Genomic DNA, 16,751 nt, shown 5'->3' with positions numbered 1-16,751 from the left:
TGATCCGTCCAGTTCACTGTCGTCGTCATCCAGAATACCATCAAATAGCCTGGTCATTAGATTCTTTTTGCGAGGAGCTTCACTATTTTTCTTCTCCTTCTTCGACACATGCCGAGGACTAAGGACTTCCCCAAGCATGCCCTTGAAGTCGCCCTCGTGCCTCTTCTCCTGTCGGTCGTCAGAATGGCGCTCGGTAAGAATAGACGAAAGAGTGCTTTTAATTGGACTATGCAGATGCTCTCTAGATTGGAGTTTGGGCGAGTCAGTATTGTGGGCTTTAAGTGAACCTGTTGGGGTGGTGTTCGTTTGAGCAATGATGGGCCGTTGATGGATTATCAGCGGCTCTTCGGACGGCTCAGGGATGGTCAGGTCAGCATCGAAGTCGATCCATGGGGCCACCTCTCGGACGTTGACTTTAGGTAGAGTGCTGGCAGTAGTATGGGTCGTTTTCGTCGTATGTGCACTGCTTGCATTGGAACCTGCCGGGCTTGAACGCCCATTTGGACTGTTGGATGTCAGATCGGCTTTTGCGTGAGTGTTTCCTCGGTTGGATCGAGAAGGAATAGCCAATGTGCTATTCTTGTCCACTACTGTGAAGTCCAACGGGTCTGCAACAGGAGCAGTCTTTGGCGAGAGTGCTTCATCATCTCCTAAAACACGAACGTGTGCTTCTTCGTCGAAATGAAGACGTTTAACCATGTCTTTACGTAGTGCGCTTGGGGCAAGATCGAAAGCTAGTGGCTTTTGTACCGCATGCGGAGAAGGTGGAGGCATAATGGGGCGCACAGCCTTGGATGTGGGATAATGATCTTGATTGTCATATGCTGCTTTTGCTTCGTTTTCTCTACCGTCTCGGCTCAGCTTGCGAAGGCGCTTGTATTCTGCATAATCGTCGATTTCAGTCGCAGTAGGCCGATTGATAACGACATCCATGGGCGTCTGGTCAGCACGCTCGAATCTGACATCGAAGAGAATGTCGCCCTCTTTCCATTGCCCGCCGGATGTGTCTGCACTTCTTGCTTGCTTGATAGACCAGCCTTTGACGCTGTACACACCTTCATACCTTACTCCAGCCTTTGGACCCCATGTGCTATTGATACTATGGCTGCGAAGTACCCGCACGGGATCTCTGCTTCTCGGAGTAGCGGAGGTAAGTCGAAATTTGCCCTTGTCCTTCTGCAGAACCCGGTAGGTGAAGCGCGATTCGCAGCTGGCTTCGAGTTCACCAGTGTCTTTTAGCAACAAGGCATATGCCCCGTGTTTATCATAAGTTGTGCCACCATCACAGGACTCGAGGCCAATAATGCCGGCATGATGTGCGAACAAAGGATTGATCCACCAGCTACAAAGGTTGTCAACACGAATTTGGCCAGGACGATATGCTCAATTTACCTTCCAGCGACAAAGCCTAGGTCGCCTAGTCTATGAGATCGCTTGGGGTGAATATTTTGGGGACATGTCTTGGCCCACCGCTTGAGTAACGCCTGTTTGCAGATATTAGTCCAGACACGAAGTAGTAGTGATAGTTGCTTACGTCGCGAGATTGCTCGTGCACGCTGGCAATTCCCTCAAGCCGGCCCCCTCTGCCGTACAAGAACGGGTGAACTGCATTCAAAGAACCAAACTTGGCGGTCCAGGTATCGATGATCGTATCGCAGTCATCACACAACCGGCCAGGCCAGCGGGTCGCCACTCCAGCGATGTCCTTCACCGCTCTGTGAATGCCACTCGCTCGCAAGTCAGATAAGGTGATGTTTTTGGCGTTCTGAAGAGCAAGAAATATCTCGTGTAGGGTTATGATGTCATCGGGTTGAAGCACATCAGGGCCGTCACGAGCGACACGTAAGTCCAGCTGATCGCGAATCCATTTCGTGACTTCCTTGAGCCTAGATCGAGAGAGTTTAGGGTTGCTAGGAGATGCGGAGGTGTGGTGAGAAGACACAGTGAGTGGAACCGACACGTTTGATGCACGGTCGGGTGCCATATCGTGAGCACTAACGTGATTGAGAGCAAACCAAAGGATACGTGACGCGGATAATGCAAGACTGAGGCTGAGTGAATTGACAAGAGTGGTAGCTGTTGCTGGAGGTTTTCGCGCTAGGACCAAGGACTCCTGCCCATCTGAGGGACATGGGATTGCACTTTCCACCCATGGTACACACTGATTGGCTATTTCCTTTGCCCATTCACCTCACTTCTTGCTATGTTTTCGCTTTTTCTTCTTGCGGCCTTTGGGCTCCTCCACCACCGGTACTACTGCTTCTTCCACTTCGCCATGATCACTGAAGCCACCCCATTCCTCATCCTCAGAAACCGCAACCTCAGTTACTTGTACCGGCTGCTGATTGCCTTCACGAATAAAGGCAGCCACGAAGAAACCCATTGTACCTTCTTCAGTACCTTTGTCACAACGAATACATGCTTCCAATACATCTTTCTTGAATGACTCGTCCATGTCACCATCTATCTTATCCTCTTCCCAGATGCCTCTTCTGTGCCATTTTTGCAATCCATCCACTTGCTGATCCCGTTTGAGAATCCTCCACTCCCGCTCCTTTGCGACCGAGGATGCCAGCGCCTGGAAAACGACGCCTTCGTTCTCCTCGAAATGGATCGAGCATGTAGAGTAAGTGATTTTGTGCGCACTCTCGAACCGCATGGCGTGAGTGAGAATATGAAGTTGAAAGCTAGACAAGGCGGCCAGTCGTTCTGTCAATTTGCCCTGTATTGGTGTCTCTTCAGGTGCCGAATCATCCATGTCCAGGTTCAGCGTCGGTTGCGCGTCGGCCTTTGTTGCCTCATCACCTCTCTTTCGCTTTTTTCCCTTTTCTGGCTTATGTGATGTTGTTTGGGAGCCAGGTGCATCAGGAAGGTGCATTTTGATCGCATCATCGCGCCCAACAATACCGGTACCTGAGCAGCTTGGATCAAGAAGTATAGCTCCAACGTTGGCGTACTCGTCTGACCCAGGTTTAGCGGCTATGAAGTCGCTGTTACCCTTTACCTGGACAATGCTATCTGCCGACGCCAACTTGACCATCTTCTGTAATGTAAAAGTTCTGCCTTTGTCGCGCTCGAAAGCAATGACCTTTTGTTCCTCGCCCGGCTGCCTTCTATCGGAAACAATGGCGGCAAGATGTGTGGTTTTATTTCCTGGCGCCGCGGTCGCATCAATGACATGACCATCGTCTGGGGTCGGATCCAGAAAGTACGCGGGAAAGCAAGATGCTTTATCCTGGAATATTATCTGACCCTTTGTGTAAGCAATGGACCTGCTGAGATCAACCTTAGAGGGCAGCGCAAGCAAATTAGGGATGTTCGGGTCTTCGTAGTAGACTTTGGAGCTCTTTGGCGCAATGAGGACGTCCTTTAGGACTTCTGTCTTGGTATACCCAGAAAACGTCGTTGCAAGCTGTTCCTGTAATGTCGTCTTAATAGTATTGACGCGCACCCAGCGGGGATGTCTACTCTTCGAAGCATCGCCGTCTTCTTTATCCAGTCCACCATCATTCACAGCCGCTTTGAATGCTTCAAGAGTAGCAAATCCATGGCGTATACGGGCTTTCGTGAGCTCGGCGCTCAAGCGGGCTTTGTGTCGGGTAATGGCGAGCTTAAGTACGTGGTTGGCGGGTGCTGCGACACCATTCTTCGCAAGGAGTAAATCGTGTGAAAGCAGAAGGGCGAGAATTGGAGTCAGCTGAGATTCGTAAGCTATTTTTCATAGAAGAACATATTTGAGGTATAAACCTTCTTCTCTTCTGCGAGTAACTTGCACTTCTCAATCACATCCTTCAATACGAGCGACCATTTCGACGTTTCTGCAATCAGCGCAAAGAGCTGCCCAGGTGTGCTCTTCAAATCTTTCTTATTATATATGCGCGACTTGAGCGACCCGCCGACATTGTCGGAATTGGCGAGAATGGTCGCAGCCTCGTAGTAGAGTGACATGGAGACTTTGTCGCGTAAAACCAAAAAAAAACCTGCCCAGGAACTTTTTGGCGTTGAGACCGAGCTCCGACCTTTTTCCCCGCACACCTCCGTGATCCACCCGCTTTTATTAAGTGCCTTGGCCGTTTCTCCAATTCTCCACGCGCGATGCCACCTTGCATTGGATCTGCAGGGACGTGTTCATCACGATGAAATGTTTCCCGCAAATGCGACCACCTTCTAACAGATCGTCGCCCCGTCTTCATTTCCCAAATCTTAGTCTCACTTCTCGCCAAGCACATCTGCGATTAAATTTGAGGCAACAACCGTACTCGCCCAATTGTCACTCACGCATCACACACGAAAAAGGAATCAAAAATCGGGATGAAAAGTGTTTGATTTTCATCTACCTTGGTTCAAACATAAAAGAAAAAATATACATAGGAGCCAGTCCTAAACTCCCATATCCTTTCATCAAGTCCCTTTGGTCCACTGTTCCATGCCCTGGGGTATATATATATCGATTGAAGCAATTTCCTCCCAAAGCGAGTGTGAAGTGCTTCCTGTAGAAGAGGAAGACACCAAAGACAAAAGGGCATATGTATTGGTTGATACGCTGTACACAAAAAAAGAAGAAAAAAGGTCCCTCCAAAAGACGGTGGGCAAGAAAGTAAAAATGGTTCCAGTCATCATGTCATATGTAAACAACACTCTATGCTTGCGCAAAGATGGCCAGTGTAGCGCAGAAGTTGGAGCGATTGTCCTCATCCTTAGCGAGACCCTTGCCACCCGAGGTGATCATGTTGACCGAGGCCTTTGTCGAAAGACCAAACCAGTTGACATTGGTCGAGTTGACAACTTCGTTCATGTGTTCTTGGCAGTTCTGGCCAACAACACAATCCTGTGCGTAGTTTTGGAAGAACGAGTAGGTACCCGCGCCGTAGCTCCAGATGCTCTCGCTACCGTCAGTGACGCGAACGGCCCACGCAGCCTTGGCCTGGCTCATATCCGGATCAAAGAACTTGTCATTCTTGGTGAAAGGAACGGCAGCAGTGGGGTTTGGCTGGTAGTAGGGAGTCTCGGTCTGGATGGCGCCGTAGAAGATGTCCTTTGCACCGGAGAACTGGTACTGCGACATTTGAGAGTGCTCAGAGGCGGTTCCGTACATCCAGACTGGACCTTGGGATTCAACAAGCATACCGCGACCGTTGTAGATGTCGATCTGAGAGTGGTCGTCCTGATCGAGCTCGTGGTCGGCAGTCCAGAGCCAGACGTTTTCGAAGTAGCCGTTCGAGTTCTTGGTGATGTGCAGTTGCATGAAGGTACCAATGCACTCTGGGTTGGGCTGATGTTCGGCATCGGGGTTTTTCTTGCAGTTGGAGGACTGGAGCTTGGTACCGGCGTAGCCACCGACACGGAAGTGAACGTCCCAGAGACCGGCTGCACCATTCTCGGCGTTGATGTTCCATTCCATCAAGATACCACCAGGAGCGGGACCCTGTGTACCGATGATGAGATCAGAAGCCTCAAAAGTACCCTTGTCGCCGCTCTTGGCACCAATCTTGAAACCAGGCTTGGGGTCGTTCATGTCAGAGAAGAACTTGCCGGTGATGAGGAGGGTGCTGTAGACTTCGCCAACAATCTTGACGTTCTTCTCGGCAGGGATGGTAACGGTCTTGGTGATGAGGTAGGTACCGTGGTCGACATGGAGGATCTCACCTTCCTGAAGGCCATCAATAGCAGACTGGAGAGCGGCAGTGTCATCAGTCGCACCGTCGCCTTTGGCACCTTTGGACTTGAGGCTGACAAACTTGGAGACATCCACATTTTCATACTGGGGCCTGCTGCGCTCGAACCAACCATTCTCACCCTGGAGGCTCTTAGGCTTTGCAGGTGCACCGCTGATATCGCCTTGAACACGGCCCTGGGTCGACCCAGCAGCAAGAGCGTTACCCTGAGCCCAGGCGTCGATCTTGCGGCCACCTTCAAGGATAGTGTTGCCAGCAGCACCAACAATAGCCTTCTCCGACCCACTGAAGTCGACATTGTCAAGGATGAGGGTACCGCCAGTGGTGGGGATGCTGTTCTCAGTGAAAGAGGAGTTGATGCCAATGGGAGTGTTGGTGAGCTTGCTGTCAAGAAGGAGAACGGAACCAACAGTCTGGTTAGAAGGACTGTTGGCCATGTCGAGACCGACCTTGCAGTTGTTGATGAAGATGCTCTTGTAGGTGAAGACCCAGTTCCAGTTTTGGAAGATGGCGGTACCGCAATCATTGAAAGTCATGTTGCGGATGGTGAATTGCTGGGAACCCATGAAAGCACCAATGGCACCACCATTGAAGGTCAGGTCAGTCATGAAACCACCAGAGCCGTTGTCCTGGAAGATGCCCTTCTGGTCCTTGCCAGCGTCACCCTTGGCCATCTCGAAAACAATGTTTTGCAGACTGGTGGCTTGAGAGACCTGCCAGTGAATACCAGCGGCGACCTTTGTAGCAGAGATGTCGATAACGAAGTTGCGGACCTGACGGTAGAAGTTGTTCTGGTTGGTGTACCAGTTGGCTCCATCGCCACCTGGGATATAGGGGTCGGCATCGATCAAGCCCATACCTTCGAAGTCGGCAGTGGCCTTCAAGACAGGCATGTTCAATGGGTCGCCGATGAACTGGGTGTAGTAGTATTGAATGATGGGCTTGCTGATAATGTAGGTACCGGCAGGGAAGTAGATGAGAGCTGGGGTAGTGGTTGTGGAGTCGCAGCCCTCACCACAACGGTCGCCGTCAGCAATAATCTTGTTAATGATCTCGGTATCGTCAGTAACGCCATCACCCTTGGCTCCTAGCTCCTTGACGTTACGGAAGACTTGGTAGGATTGGGGGTTAGGGTTGAAAGCAGCCTGGCCTTGACGCTTGATACTCTGCATCCAGAAACCAGAACCACCAGCCTGTGGTGCTGGTGCTGGGGCAGCTGGTGCTTGAGCAACAGGGACGGCAGAAGATGGGGCTGCGGAAAGGAGAACACGTAGCGTCAGGAGAAACGCTCCGGCGCCGAAAGCCACCATGATGACAGTGCGTAGTGTGAGTTTCGGTGTTGTCAAGTGTGGTAGGAATGATCCAAAGGACTGGAAGAATGGTCGTCAGTTGACCTGCAAAAGACGATATGTTGTTTTCTGTTGTATCGAGTGGGAAAGTGCACAAATGCGCAAGTGGTTGTGTCAAAGTAAGAGGTTGGCTAGCAACGAATGTGGAAGAAGGTAATGGGGAAGGTTATTGTGAGCGTGAATAAGAAAAAACTCTCAACAACAGTAAAGAATGACTGTGAACAATAAGAAGTGAAGCAACACAATGAGTGCTGAAAGGGCGTGACAGCGAACCTGCGTGAAGGGGAGAGGCTCAGGGAGGGGGCACTGCAGCCTTGTATAAGTACGGGATGTGTTCGCGAGGGGACTTACAAAGGATTCGTGTGGCCAATCGCGTTTCTGGAGACGACTTGTTTCATGTTTGGAAAGAGGGGCGTGTGGTGTTCGCTGTCCTGGTCTTGCATCATTTTCCCCAGCCCTGAATAGATGTGTTGTACGTTCTTGGACGCTGCCACGGCAGCTGTGTTTGATAGCCTCTTCATCATACTTCTGCGCGCCATCGCGCTCGTACAGAAGCTCAACGCTCTCTGGTATTCCGTGATGAGGCCTTGTGGCCGCATCTGTAAGCCGCATGGCCGCCTCCTAGAGCTGTCCTCGGAACGCGTAGCCTGAACGCAGCCCAGTCCCGGTGGCGTAGATCCAAAATTACTTAGGGTGTGCACTAATCGAGAGGACGGCAATATTCCCGTAGAAGGCTCTCTCCGCGTGAAACAAGCGGAGGTTGTAGGCCAGTGAGTGGTGGAGGATGTTCTGAGGGTGGAAGGCGAGCGTTTGTCCCTGGATCGAAGACAGGGATGTGGTTGGCAGCGCCACTCCCGGCGGTCGGAGGTGCGACGGCACTGAAACGCCAGGCCATCGACAGGCCCTCGTTGGCCGTTTTTGGAGATGAGGCCTTATGCCAGCGCTTCAACGCCGCATGCAAAGAAGGCGCCATTCGACGCTACGCTCCGGGAACAATCCCATGTGGATGCACCGATGTGCTGCTAATTGTCCATCCACATCAAGGGCCCGCGGCAGGAGTCATGGGCCTGGGCAGCAATTCACCCGACCGCGAGGCTGCTAACTGCTGCTGCTGTTGCTGCTCCTGCTTGTGCATAGTATATCCCCACACAGTGAATTGGACATGGAAGGGACTGGTCATGTCGGTGACGAACGCTGTGCGCGACGTTGGATGAGCCTTGCGGGTGCAAAACAAAGATCAAAGAAACACTCTCCGTCGCGGCTTTGCGCCATGCCCCACGAAAGTACCACATGATGCAGGTACGCAGATTATCGCATGCCGTGATATGCCAATCGCCGCCTGAGGCTCACACGAAACAGCCTCTTTGTTTCGCGCTGCCACTGGGCATGGTGCTTTTTTCATTTCAACCAAAGTGGAGCGGTGGGTCATGGGTATTGTTTGCATGAAACGTTCAAGTTTAGCCAGCCATCACCCGACGCCTGTGCAGATCCCTTGAGCTTAGCAGAACCTTGATATACATCTTATCATATCGCCTACGGTATATTGTATTCTGCTTCGCCAGGCGAAAATTATTCAGAGGCAAATAGGGGAGTCTGGATCGCGTGTACATGTCACCGTGCAGACAAGATCCAGGGCCATTGATGAGCCTACCAATGGCTTCAGCAAACACATCGCTAGTTCGGCAAGTCTCTTACACTACTCAAACAGGATATACCAATCGTTCACCACAAGGCCTTTGCATCCTCTTCTTGGCTAGCGGGCCGCTTGGTGCTATATCTGCTGTTAGTCTCCTCGCTCAACATGCGGCTAATTGTATCGGCAAGTCGCTGGATGCCTTCTGCGAGCATATTTACTTCCTCCCACTGCCAACAAGTTAGCCCAAACCCAAGTTGCAGCTATCGACTCATACCGCAAAGCAGACTCTGATGTCGTTGCTGAAAGATGTGCCTTTGTGTTTAGTGTCGCCGGGGACCTGTATCAGTTAGCGCGAGGACAAGGAGGGCAGTGGACAAGACGACTCACTTCGAACATTTCGCCCTATGCAATCATCATCATTAGCCATTCACATGTTGTGGACCGGGAATATGATGGAGGCTTAGGCTTACTTGTGCAACAGCCAAGTTGTCATCCTCCTTTGCGCGTTGTGCTACCTCGGCGCCCTTCAGTGGCGGAGGCAGTGTGAGCCAGATGAAGTATCCGCCCACAACTTCACGATCAGTCTGCGGAACACGAACCCCTAGGGGAAGGAGGTACTTGTTGATGGCTTCCATCATATGCCTGTATCGGTCACCATACGCGGGTTGAAGCGTATCGTACACGTAGCGCTGGAGTTCACCAGTCTCCAACGTATCGGCCACACAACAAGCTGTCAGCTGACTGGGTGATCCACCTGAGCGGCTCGATCCTCTACAAAAACGTTAGCCATTACTAAATCCTATAGCGAGATGCGGATTCATCAGTACTAGCCTGCTACTGTGCAGACTAACGCGAATATGATTGCATCCGTCTTGATTTACACAGACAAAGTCTACTTCCAAAGAAGAAAAAGAAATCACGACAAAACAAGAGGACATGTTTGAATGAAATTCCTGAAAAGGCAGGCTTACGTTTGTGAAACGGCGTAGGCCAGTTTTGGAGTGCCCTCGCACCAACCCGTGCGGAGGCCTGGGCCGCATATCTTAGAGAAGGAGCCATTGGAAACGGCATTGCCAAACCCGTCTGCACCTTGCCTTTCGGCGCCGCCACCGAGATATCGGTCCACATCTACGATGCGAGGTAGACTGGCATTTTCGATTGAGAGAGTGCTAGGGGTGAGACTGGAGGGCCATTGCAGAAAGTCATATACGTCGTCTGTGATGATAAGAGCATCATACTCTCTCGCCAAATGCACGAGTTCTTCTCTTCTCCGCAAGCTCATTGTTTTGGAGCTAGGATTAGAGAAGCCTGGCACAGCGTAGATGATGTGTTTGTATATTTTGTTGAATGGGCGCGGAGGCTTCAGAAGCTGGCGATGTTGTCAGTGGAGGTAAGGCAAATGCATTTCAGCTTTTGAGATGCCAGGGGCTCGCAATCAACATTGGCCATGGGGTCGGATATGAGAGAGAAAGAGAGAGAGAGAAAGACTTGCAAATAGACCATACTACAAGACAAGGGAAAGAAAGCACACGCACCGGCTCATTGTTGTTCTCTGCAATTGCGTTGTCTTCACTTTTTTTAATCTCACTTCTCAAATAGTCCATTTCGATGCCCTCATCATCTTCGGGAACGGCCCGAAGCTTTTTGTGGAAGCCAGCATCTTCAAAGATGCGAAAAGCCAGCATGTAGGCCGGTGCTACGATCCATATGTTCCTCGTATACAAGGGGTCTGTGAAGTCTTGGAGCAAGCAGGCCAAGTTTTGCGAAGCACCTCCGGAAATGCATATTCGCTCTGCAGACACTGGGTCGGCCGGTTTGTAGAAGGCAGTCAGCCATTGCGCGACATTGGCACGCAGTCGCGGGTCACCGGCATCTGGCCCGTAGCAAAGAGCTGGGTAGGCAGTAGGCTTATGTTGGAGCACATTGTGGGCTGCTCTGTCAAGCAATTGTGTAGGGAGTAAGGACAGATTAGGCCATCTGGTGCCGTTAGCAAATGACTCGGGGGACGTAAGGGTCTTATTGGGCCGCGTCTTGTCCGAAAGTGAAGATGCGGGTACAGAGATGGACGTGCCCTCGCAAAAGATTGATGAGCTTTTTGGAGCTAGTTTTGGATGCGACCACGTCAGGGAGCACAAAGGTCTTCAGGATCTGATGTGCAATTGTTTCGCCACCGCCCATGTTGGAACGAGTATCGAGTGCTGATGGCGCCGGATTGAGCGATGGTGAGTAAGGCGCCGGGGGGTGTACAAGCAGGGACCGAAGGGGCTAGCGTGCAGGTATGGGACGACTCTGTTCCTGGGCGGGGCAACGTGGTCTGCAGTGCCCGACAAGGCGTGTCAGAGGAGGGTGTGAAGAAGGAATCAATCGTCTTGGGCGTGTGTGTATTGTGTGTGCCACAGGTGTCTTGACCCAAACCACGTTCCTACAAAGGCCTGACATGGGGGATGCGGCTTAAGGTGCGTGTGTGACACGCTCATGATGCACACTATCGATACGGGAAGTGGTACGTCATCCGCATCGCTAAAATTTCCCTGCGGACGTTCCCCCAGGCCCTGGTGTCTTGCGCCTCAGCATCAGCAGCCGGGCGCCGTGTTGCATACAGGCAACAAAGGCGCCGCCGTGGGCGTGGGCCGCTGGCGAGAGCTGCTCGGCGTGAACAGGCGGAGAGAGAAAGAGAGGGCGAAACGGTATCAGCGGCAGTGGCAGTGGCAGTGGCAGTGACAATGCGAATGGGCATGGGCCTGTCTGGGAGACGAGGCGGGCCCTTTGGCGGCAACACGAGGCGCAGGGCCTAAACCAGCACGCGCAAAAGGGTCCTGGACAGGGCACAAAGGGGGTTTGTCCACTGGGGGACTGGGGTGTCATCGTACCCGCACACTGTAGAGGCATCGTGACAGCTGGAGGACTCGAGGCCAATGGGAGCCGGCACTGCATGACCCACGTTGTTGGCCACTGGCCCCGGGACGCTGCCGGTGCACGCACGAGCGTGGTCGTGACACTGCCGCACCTGCGACAGATCAAATATAGATCACCTAGTCTTTTTCACAAAGCTTTGGGCCTACCGTGCGTTATAAACCTCACCCATCAGCCGGGCGCCCTGCCTGCATAGAGACTTGTGTTGCTGCTGCTGCTCACCGTGTCCTTACTGACCCCCATGCTGCTCGACACATAGCACCTTCTCCACCCTCGACCATTCCGCCTCCTGCTCCTCTCCACGGCTCTCTGTGCCACCTATTACCGTCGCACTCGCACCTGCCGTCACCATGCTGGGCGAAAAGAAGAAGGCGACCAACCGCCTGTCGAGCCTCTTCTCCGTCGGATCGTCCTCCGAGTCGTCGGCCGCCTCTATCAAGAGCAGCCCGGCCCCCTCGTCAGAATCGAGCAGCCGCTTCTCCAAAGTTCGCAACCGCATCTCCTCTGTCAATCTCCTCACCCCAGAACCCCCGCAGCCCGCCGCCCCAAAGTCGCCCAAGTCGCCCAACCCGGCTGCTCACGCAAACCCCAGCCTCCACCCTGCCGTCCCCGCTGATCTCGAGCCCCTGGAGCCGCCGCCATTGCTCGACGTCTCTTCGCATCCATCCACTCCCTCCAATAGCCGCCCCTCGACCCCGGGCTTAGACCCAAATCCCGAGGGTCGGCTGAAAAAACTGCGCAGAAAAAGCATCCTCTTTGGAGGCGGGCCGGCCAACGGAGCCGATCCGGCCGGGTCAGGGAGTGCTGCCAATGGCAACCCGCCAGCATGGATTGTCGGACACAAGGGCAAGGTACCATATGACCTGAAGGCGTTGCTGGACGGCGAAAAGGTAGGCTGTCGGTGCTGGCTATTGCAGCGGTATCGAGTGCGCTGACATGACGACAGGTGCCCGAGTTGTGGGACGAAACAGGAGATACTTTTGTCTACCTCTTTCCCCGGACTTCTGAAAAAGGCGCTTCCTTCCGTATCGACTCTTCTGTCTATGCAGCTTCACAGTTGCTCACACGCCTCGTGCACGGCAGCCTTTACAGTGACGTTAGCGCCATTCCTCCTCTCGAGCTAGCCGAGCGGACGTCACGCCGCGTCTCTGGCGAACCCTATCCCGACCACTCCAGGGCTGCATCCCCCGAGCAGAGCCAAATAGGAAGTTCCGACGAGTCTAAAGGCTCAAGAGCGCTCAGCGATGCTGTAGAAGATGACTACTCAGAGAAGCATTTGTATATGCCCATCTCACTAAGTTCAGACTCCGCCATCACGCCGCAACAGCCCCAGCTCAGCACCCAGGACACCGATACCTTGGTCACCTACCGCAATTTCTTCGCTTTTCTCATTGGGCAATCGCTGGTTGCCACTGAACGCCATTCGGACATTTTTGATATTTTCCTGCGGATAGGAGACATATTATCCCACTATGCCTTCTCCAACGTCGACGGTTCTACCTTTGGTGAAGTTGCTGCCTCGAGCTTTGACTGCTATGTTGACGAGTTGGCGCTGGCCGATGTGCGACACAGCCGCGAGAAAACCATTGAAGCCATTGTTCTTGGCGAAAAGCTACGTTCCATGGGACTCTTCACTGAAGGCTTCGTTCACGCTGCTGGGAAATACGACAGCATTAAGGAATACAACTCTCCAAAATTCGCCATGATCAGCGCCAAGACGGCGACACGACTCCAACGGGCTGCCATGGATCTCGACAACCGAGAAGCCACCATTAATGGAAAGCTCAAAGACTTTGAATTCCCAGCCATCTTCTCCGGAATCATGAACAGTGCCATGGCCTCTGAAGGCAAGGTCATAAGCTTCAAGAAGTGGAGAGCTGCTTTCAACACAACCCGGTCGTTCATTCTCGATTATTACAGGCACAAATACGGCTCATGGCTACCCAAGGCCAAGTCGAAAAAGAACGATCTTACAACGGGTGGTCTCAATCGACTGGTACTGTTGGAGATATATCGCGACATGTCTAGTCTCTACGACCTTCTCGTAGACAGGAAAAACCTGACGAATCGCACGGCCGACGGCTTCATTGCTGAGGATGAGGGCACAGATATTAAATCGGTTGTCTCACGTACGCTCAGGAAAGTTTTGAGCGAGTACGACCGCAGTACTCCGCCTGTGCAGCCACCCATACCCTTCGATCTACCGCTATATCCAACATTGCCAAACGCCATGACTGGAAACGCGAAGCAGGATGCAAAAGCACGAGGAAAGAAGATACACAAAGACGAAATTGCCAAGCTGCTGAAAGAATCGCACAATGCCGATTCTGAGCAACAGACGCCGTTTTTGGATGCATTCCGTGTGTTTGAATCCAAGCACGCTGCAGGCTCTTCGTTGGACGATCTTTGGGATCTACGGACAGGACAATGGCTGTTCCTCTATGCCGTTATACAATCGCTGCCCATGTTAGTCGTCGATGCACCCGGTGTCAGATTTACCGAAGGCGTCGAGTACTTCCTGTGTGAAGTACCTCGAAGCGGTGTGCCATGGGCCCGTGAGGATACAGTACGGACACGGACGTGGTTCGGCGTTGCGGGAGGCGCGCAGGTGGTTAGTTTACCCGCGGACATTGTCGAACACGGAGTCGAAGGTGTATTCCGACGGTCTCACTGCTGGAAGAAGGCGCAACTTTGGGCGGCTGACGACACGCTGTTGAATGCCGCCATGCAAGAATTGAACGGGCATGCTTCGCTGCTGCCGCCTCCTGGACTGCTCGATCCTTCGGGGACTAGCATCCGTGACCGGTCTCAGAGTCCCGACAGACGCCGTGAGAGTGTCATGAATCTGGGACTCGAGGCGCTACCGTTACCTCCAGGTGTTGCCCCACCCATGTCCACCGGTTCACCTTCGCGAAGACCCGAATCGAGCAGTGACCCGAGTAAGACGTTTGACGATATACTGGGTACTTCGCCTTCGAGCCCCCAGTCCAAGAAGAAGAAGAAGAAATGAGCAGATAATGACGAGAGAGACCGCCATGGCAGGGGAATGTAGCATGTAAAGTTTTGGTTTTGATTTTCTTTTTCAAACTATTCGTTGATACCGCGTAATGTTTGATAAATGCATGATGGAATAGCATAGGCGGGCTTTTGTAATCTTTGTCGCGTTGTCGCATTTATATGCATTCGGGATTTGTATCATTTTAGACAAACATTGCTATAGGGGAGGGGCGGTTTTCGTAGTCGACTTGAAGTCGCGCCAAAAAATGCAGTCATGACGTTTGTGGTTAGTTCCCGCGCGTATCGCTGCCGATATCGTTGCGTCTGCACTTACCCGCACGATTACATCTCTCCGGCCCAGTTCACATATTTTTGAAACTTTGCTCGCTCCCATTGCGATTTGGCGCGTCGTGTACTCGCGAGCATGACGTCTTCTTTGCCTGGCAACCGCGATTTGCCTGTGTCGCAATTCGACCTCAGCACCTACTGGGGTCGCGTGCGGCACTCTGCCAATATTTCAGACCCGAGGTGAGAGTCATTGCGCACCGAATAGATTTGCTTGCGCGACTTGGGTGTAGTGAGTACCACTACCTTTAGTTTCTCGACCGCACCTTTGTTGTTCCCAGCGCAAACCATCCATCTAGCAAAGCCTGGGTTGACCATGCATGACGCAGGACGTTACTCACATCCGCCGCTGGCCTCGAAAATGCGAAGAAGCTCGTCACCGCCTACAAGACAGGCAAGATACCAGAAATGACACCAGAGCTCTGGGATGCAAAGAAGATAATTGATTCAACAATTCACCCAGGTACTTTGCTCGGGGAAGGCGCACAATGAGGGGGAGACGCTGACGGATTCCAAGATACAGGAAAGCCAGTCTTCCTACCCTTCCGCATGTCCTGCTTCGTATTGACAAACTTGGTTGTCACGGCTGGCATGCTTACACCAGGCCTTGGGGTATGCAACTCTGCATCGTGTTAGGTAGACAATATGCTGAGCAGAAACAGACGGCAGGAACACTCGGATGGCAAGTGACGAACCAGTCGGTCAATGTCGGAATCAACTTCTCCAACGCGAACAAGTCGATTCCTCTCTCGACCTCAACCATTGTCAAATCATACCTCCTTGCTGTCAGCGCATCTTGTGGTGTTGCCGTTGGCCTGAACGCGCTAGTACCCCGCCTCAAGAGCCTATCGCCAAATGCAAAACTCATCGCGGGGCGTTTGGTACCATTCGCAGCTGTCGCTACAGCAGGTGCGCTCAATGTCTTCCTCATGCGCGGTGAGGAGATTAGGCAGGGCATCGATGTTTACCCAGCCTTGTCGGAGATCGACAGGCATAGGGTGGAGACTGGCGATCTCGAGGTCAAGCCCCTAGGTAAAAGCAAGAAAGCTGCAACACTTGCTGTGGGAGAGACAGCGCTGAGTCGAGTGCTCAATGCTACGCCCATCATGGTTCTGCCGCCCCTCGTCCTTGTCCGATTACAAAAGACAGAGTGGCTCAAACAGAGGCCGAGAATGGTAACTCCAATCAACTTGGGTGAGTCGAAAGTGAAACGCAGTGACATGACCACAACACCCGCTAAAGCGCGAACAGGCCTTATTTTTACCACTTCCATCTTTGCACTCCCGCTTGCACTCGCTGCATTTCCGCAACGCCAGGCTGTTAGCGCAAAATCTTTAGAGCCCGAGTTTCATGAGCGAGGCGGCAAGGATGGATTAGTGGAGTTTAACCGTGGGATATGATGGACCGGCACCACCCACCGACGAAAGGACACGCTATCATCTTTGTTCGACCGGGCCCATGACGTCTAGGCATTGATGCAAGTCATTCAATGCATGCTTATGTAGAGCACAACTGAAGACATAGTGCAGCTCCAGATTGCGAGCTCAACAGCGTCGCTTGAGATACAATGCGGCGAAGACATGCTTCCTGGCGATGTGATTGGCTTAGCTAGAATAAGCACAGGATCTCGAGAGCCGCCACATCGAGTGCTCGACCTTGTAGACGAAGATAAGACCAGATATGTCTTTTTGCAAAATGATCTAGGCAGCCGTTAAATTAGCCTTGTTTAAGATGACTGTTTAATTTGTGACGTGGGTTGGTGCTCAAAAGTCAAGCTGGCCTCTTGAGAAAGACCAGGTGTCAAATAGTGTCAGAACAGGGTAGTTCTTGGCTGCA

At 52.4% G+C, this 16,751-nt stretch overlaps 7 protein-coding genes across 7 annotated transcripts; 3 read left to right on the top strand and 4 right to left on the bottom strand.

Moving 5' to 3' along the window:
- Positions 1 to 27: 27 nt before the first annotated feature.
- COCCADRAFT_68642 (uncharacterized protein) lies at positions 28 to 1,915 on the bottom strand (the record flags this gene model as incomplete). The annotated part of the gene is made up of 3 exons (XM_007708368.1): positions 28 to 1,342; positions 1,393 to 1,484; positions 1,535 to 1,915. Coding segments are annotated over 3 exons (1,788 nt in total), but the record flags the coding sequence as incomplete, so codon positions are not given.
- A 276-nt stretch (positions 1,916 to 2,191) lies between these two features.
- Positions 2,192 to 3,948, bottom strand: COCCADRAFT_81372 (uncharacterized protein; the record flags this gene model as incomplete). The annotated part of the gene is made up of 2 exons (XM_007708367.1): positions 2,192 to 3,697; positions 3,748 to 3,948. The coding sequence occupies 2 exons, from the start codon at positions 3,946 to 3,948 to the stop codon at positions 2,192 to 2,194; spliced, it is 1,707 nt and encodes a 568-aa protein (XP_007706557.1).
- A 691-nt stretch (positions 3,949 to 4,639) lies between these two features.
- COCCADRAFT_182 (glycoside hydrolase family 55 protein) lies at positions 4,640 to 6,985 on the bottom strand (the record flags this gene model as incomplete). The annotated part of the gene is made up of 1 exon (XM_007708274.1): positions 4,640 to 6,985. The coding sequence occupies one exon, from the start codon at positions 6,983 to 6,985 to the stop codon at positions 4,640 to 4,642; it is 2,346 nt and encodes a 781-aa protein (XP_007706464.1).
- An 872-nt stretch (positions 6,986 to 7,857) lies between these two features.
- On the top strand, positions 7,858 to 8,238 carry COCCADRAFT_81215 (uncharacterized protein; the record flags this gene model as incomplete). Its single annotated transcript, XM_007708366.1, has 1 exon — positions 7,858 to 8,238. The coding sequence occupies one exon, from the start codon at positions 7,858 to 7,860 to the stop codon at positions 8,236 to 8,238; it is 381 nt and encodes a 126-aa protein (XP_007706556.1).
- Positions 8,239 to 8,746: 508 nt separating this feature from the next.
- COCCADRAFT_31807 (uncharacterized protein) lies at positions 8,747 to 10,838 on the bottom strand (the record flags this gene model as incomplete). Its single annotated transcript, XM_007708327.1, has 7 exons — positions 8,747 to 8,887; positions 8,935 to 8,997; positions 9,048 to 9,062; positions 9,131 to 9,431; positions 9,632 to 10,029; positions 10,196 to 10,637; positions 10,732 to 10,838. 7 exons carry the CDS (start codon positions 10,836 to 10,838, stop codon positions 8,747 to 8,749), a joined length of 1,467 nt encoding a protein of 488 aa, XP_007706517.1.
- A 1,085-nt stretch (positions 10,839 to 11,923) lies between these two features.
- Positions 11,924 to 14,583, top strand: COCCADRAFT_180 (uncharacterized protein; the record flags this gene model as incomplete). The annotated part of the gene is made up of 2 exons (XM_007708273.1): positions 11,924 to 12,463; positions 12,520 to 14,583. 2 exons carry the CDS (start codon positions 11,924 to 11,926, stop codon positions 14,581 to 14,583), a joined length of 2,604 nt encoding a protein of 867 aa, XP_007706463.1.
- Positions 14,584 to 14,994: 411 nt separating this feature from the next.
- On the top strand, positions 14,995 to 16,315 carry COCCADRAFT_81170 (uncharacterized protein; the record flags this gene model as incomplete). Its single annotated transcript, XM_007708365.1, has 5 exons — positions 14,995 to 15,098; positions 15,245 to 15,378; positions 15,433 to 15,527; positions 15,578 to 16,109; positions 16,167 to 16,315. 5 exons carry the CDS (start codon positions 14,995 to 14,997, stop codon positions 16,313 to 16,315), a joined length of 1,014 nt encoding a protein of 337 aa, XP_007706555.1.
- Between the last annotated feature and the right edge of the window lie 436 nt (positions 16,316 to 16,751).

The sequence above is a fragment of the Bipolaris zeicola genome (assembly GCF_000523435.1).
Source record: "Bipolaris zeicola 26-R-13 unplaced genomic scaffold scaffold_1, whole genome shotgun sequence".
Taxonomy (NCBI): domain Eukaryota; kingdom Fungi; phylum Ascomycota; class Dothideomycetes; order Pleosporales; family Pleosporaceae; genus Bipolaris; species Bipolaris zeicola.
Note: the sequence above shows the minus strand (reverse complement) of the source record. Positions and strands in the feature narration are given on the sequence as shown.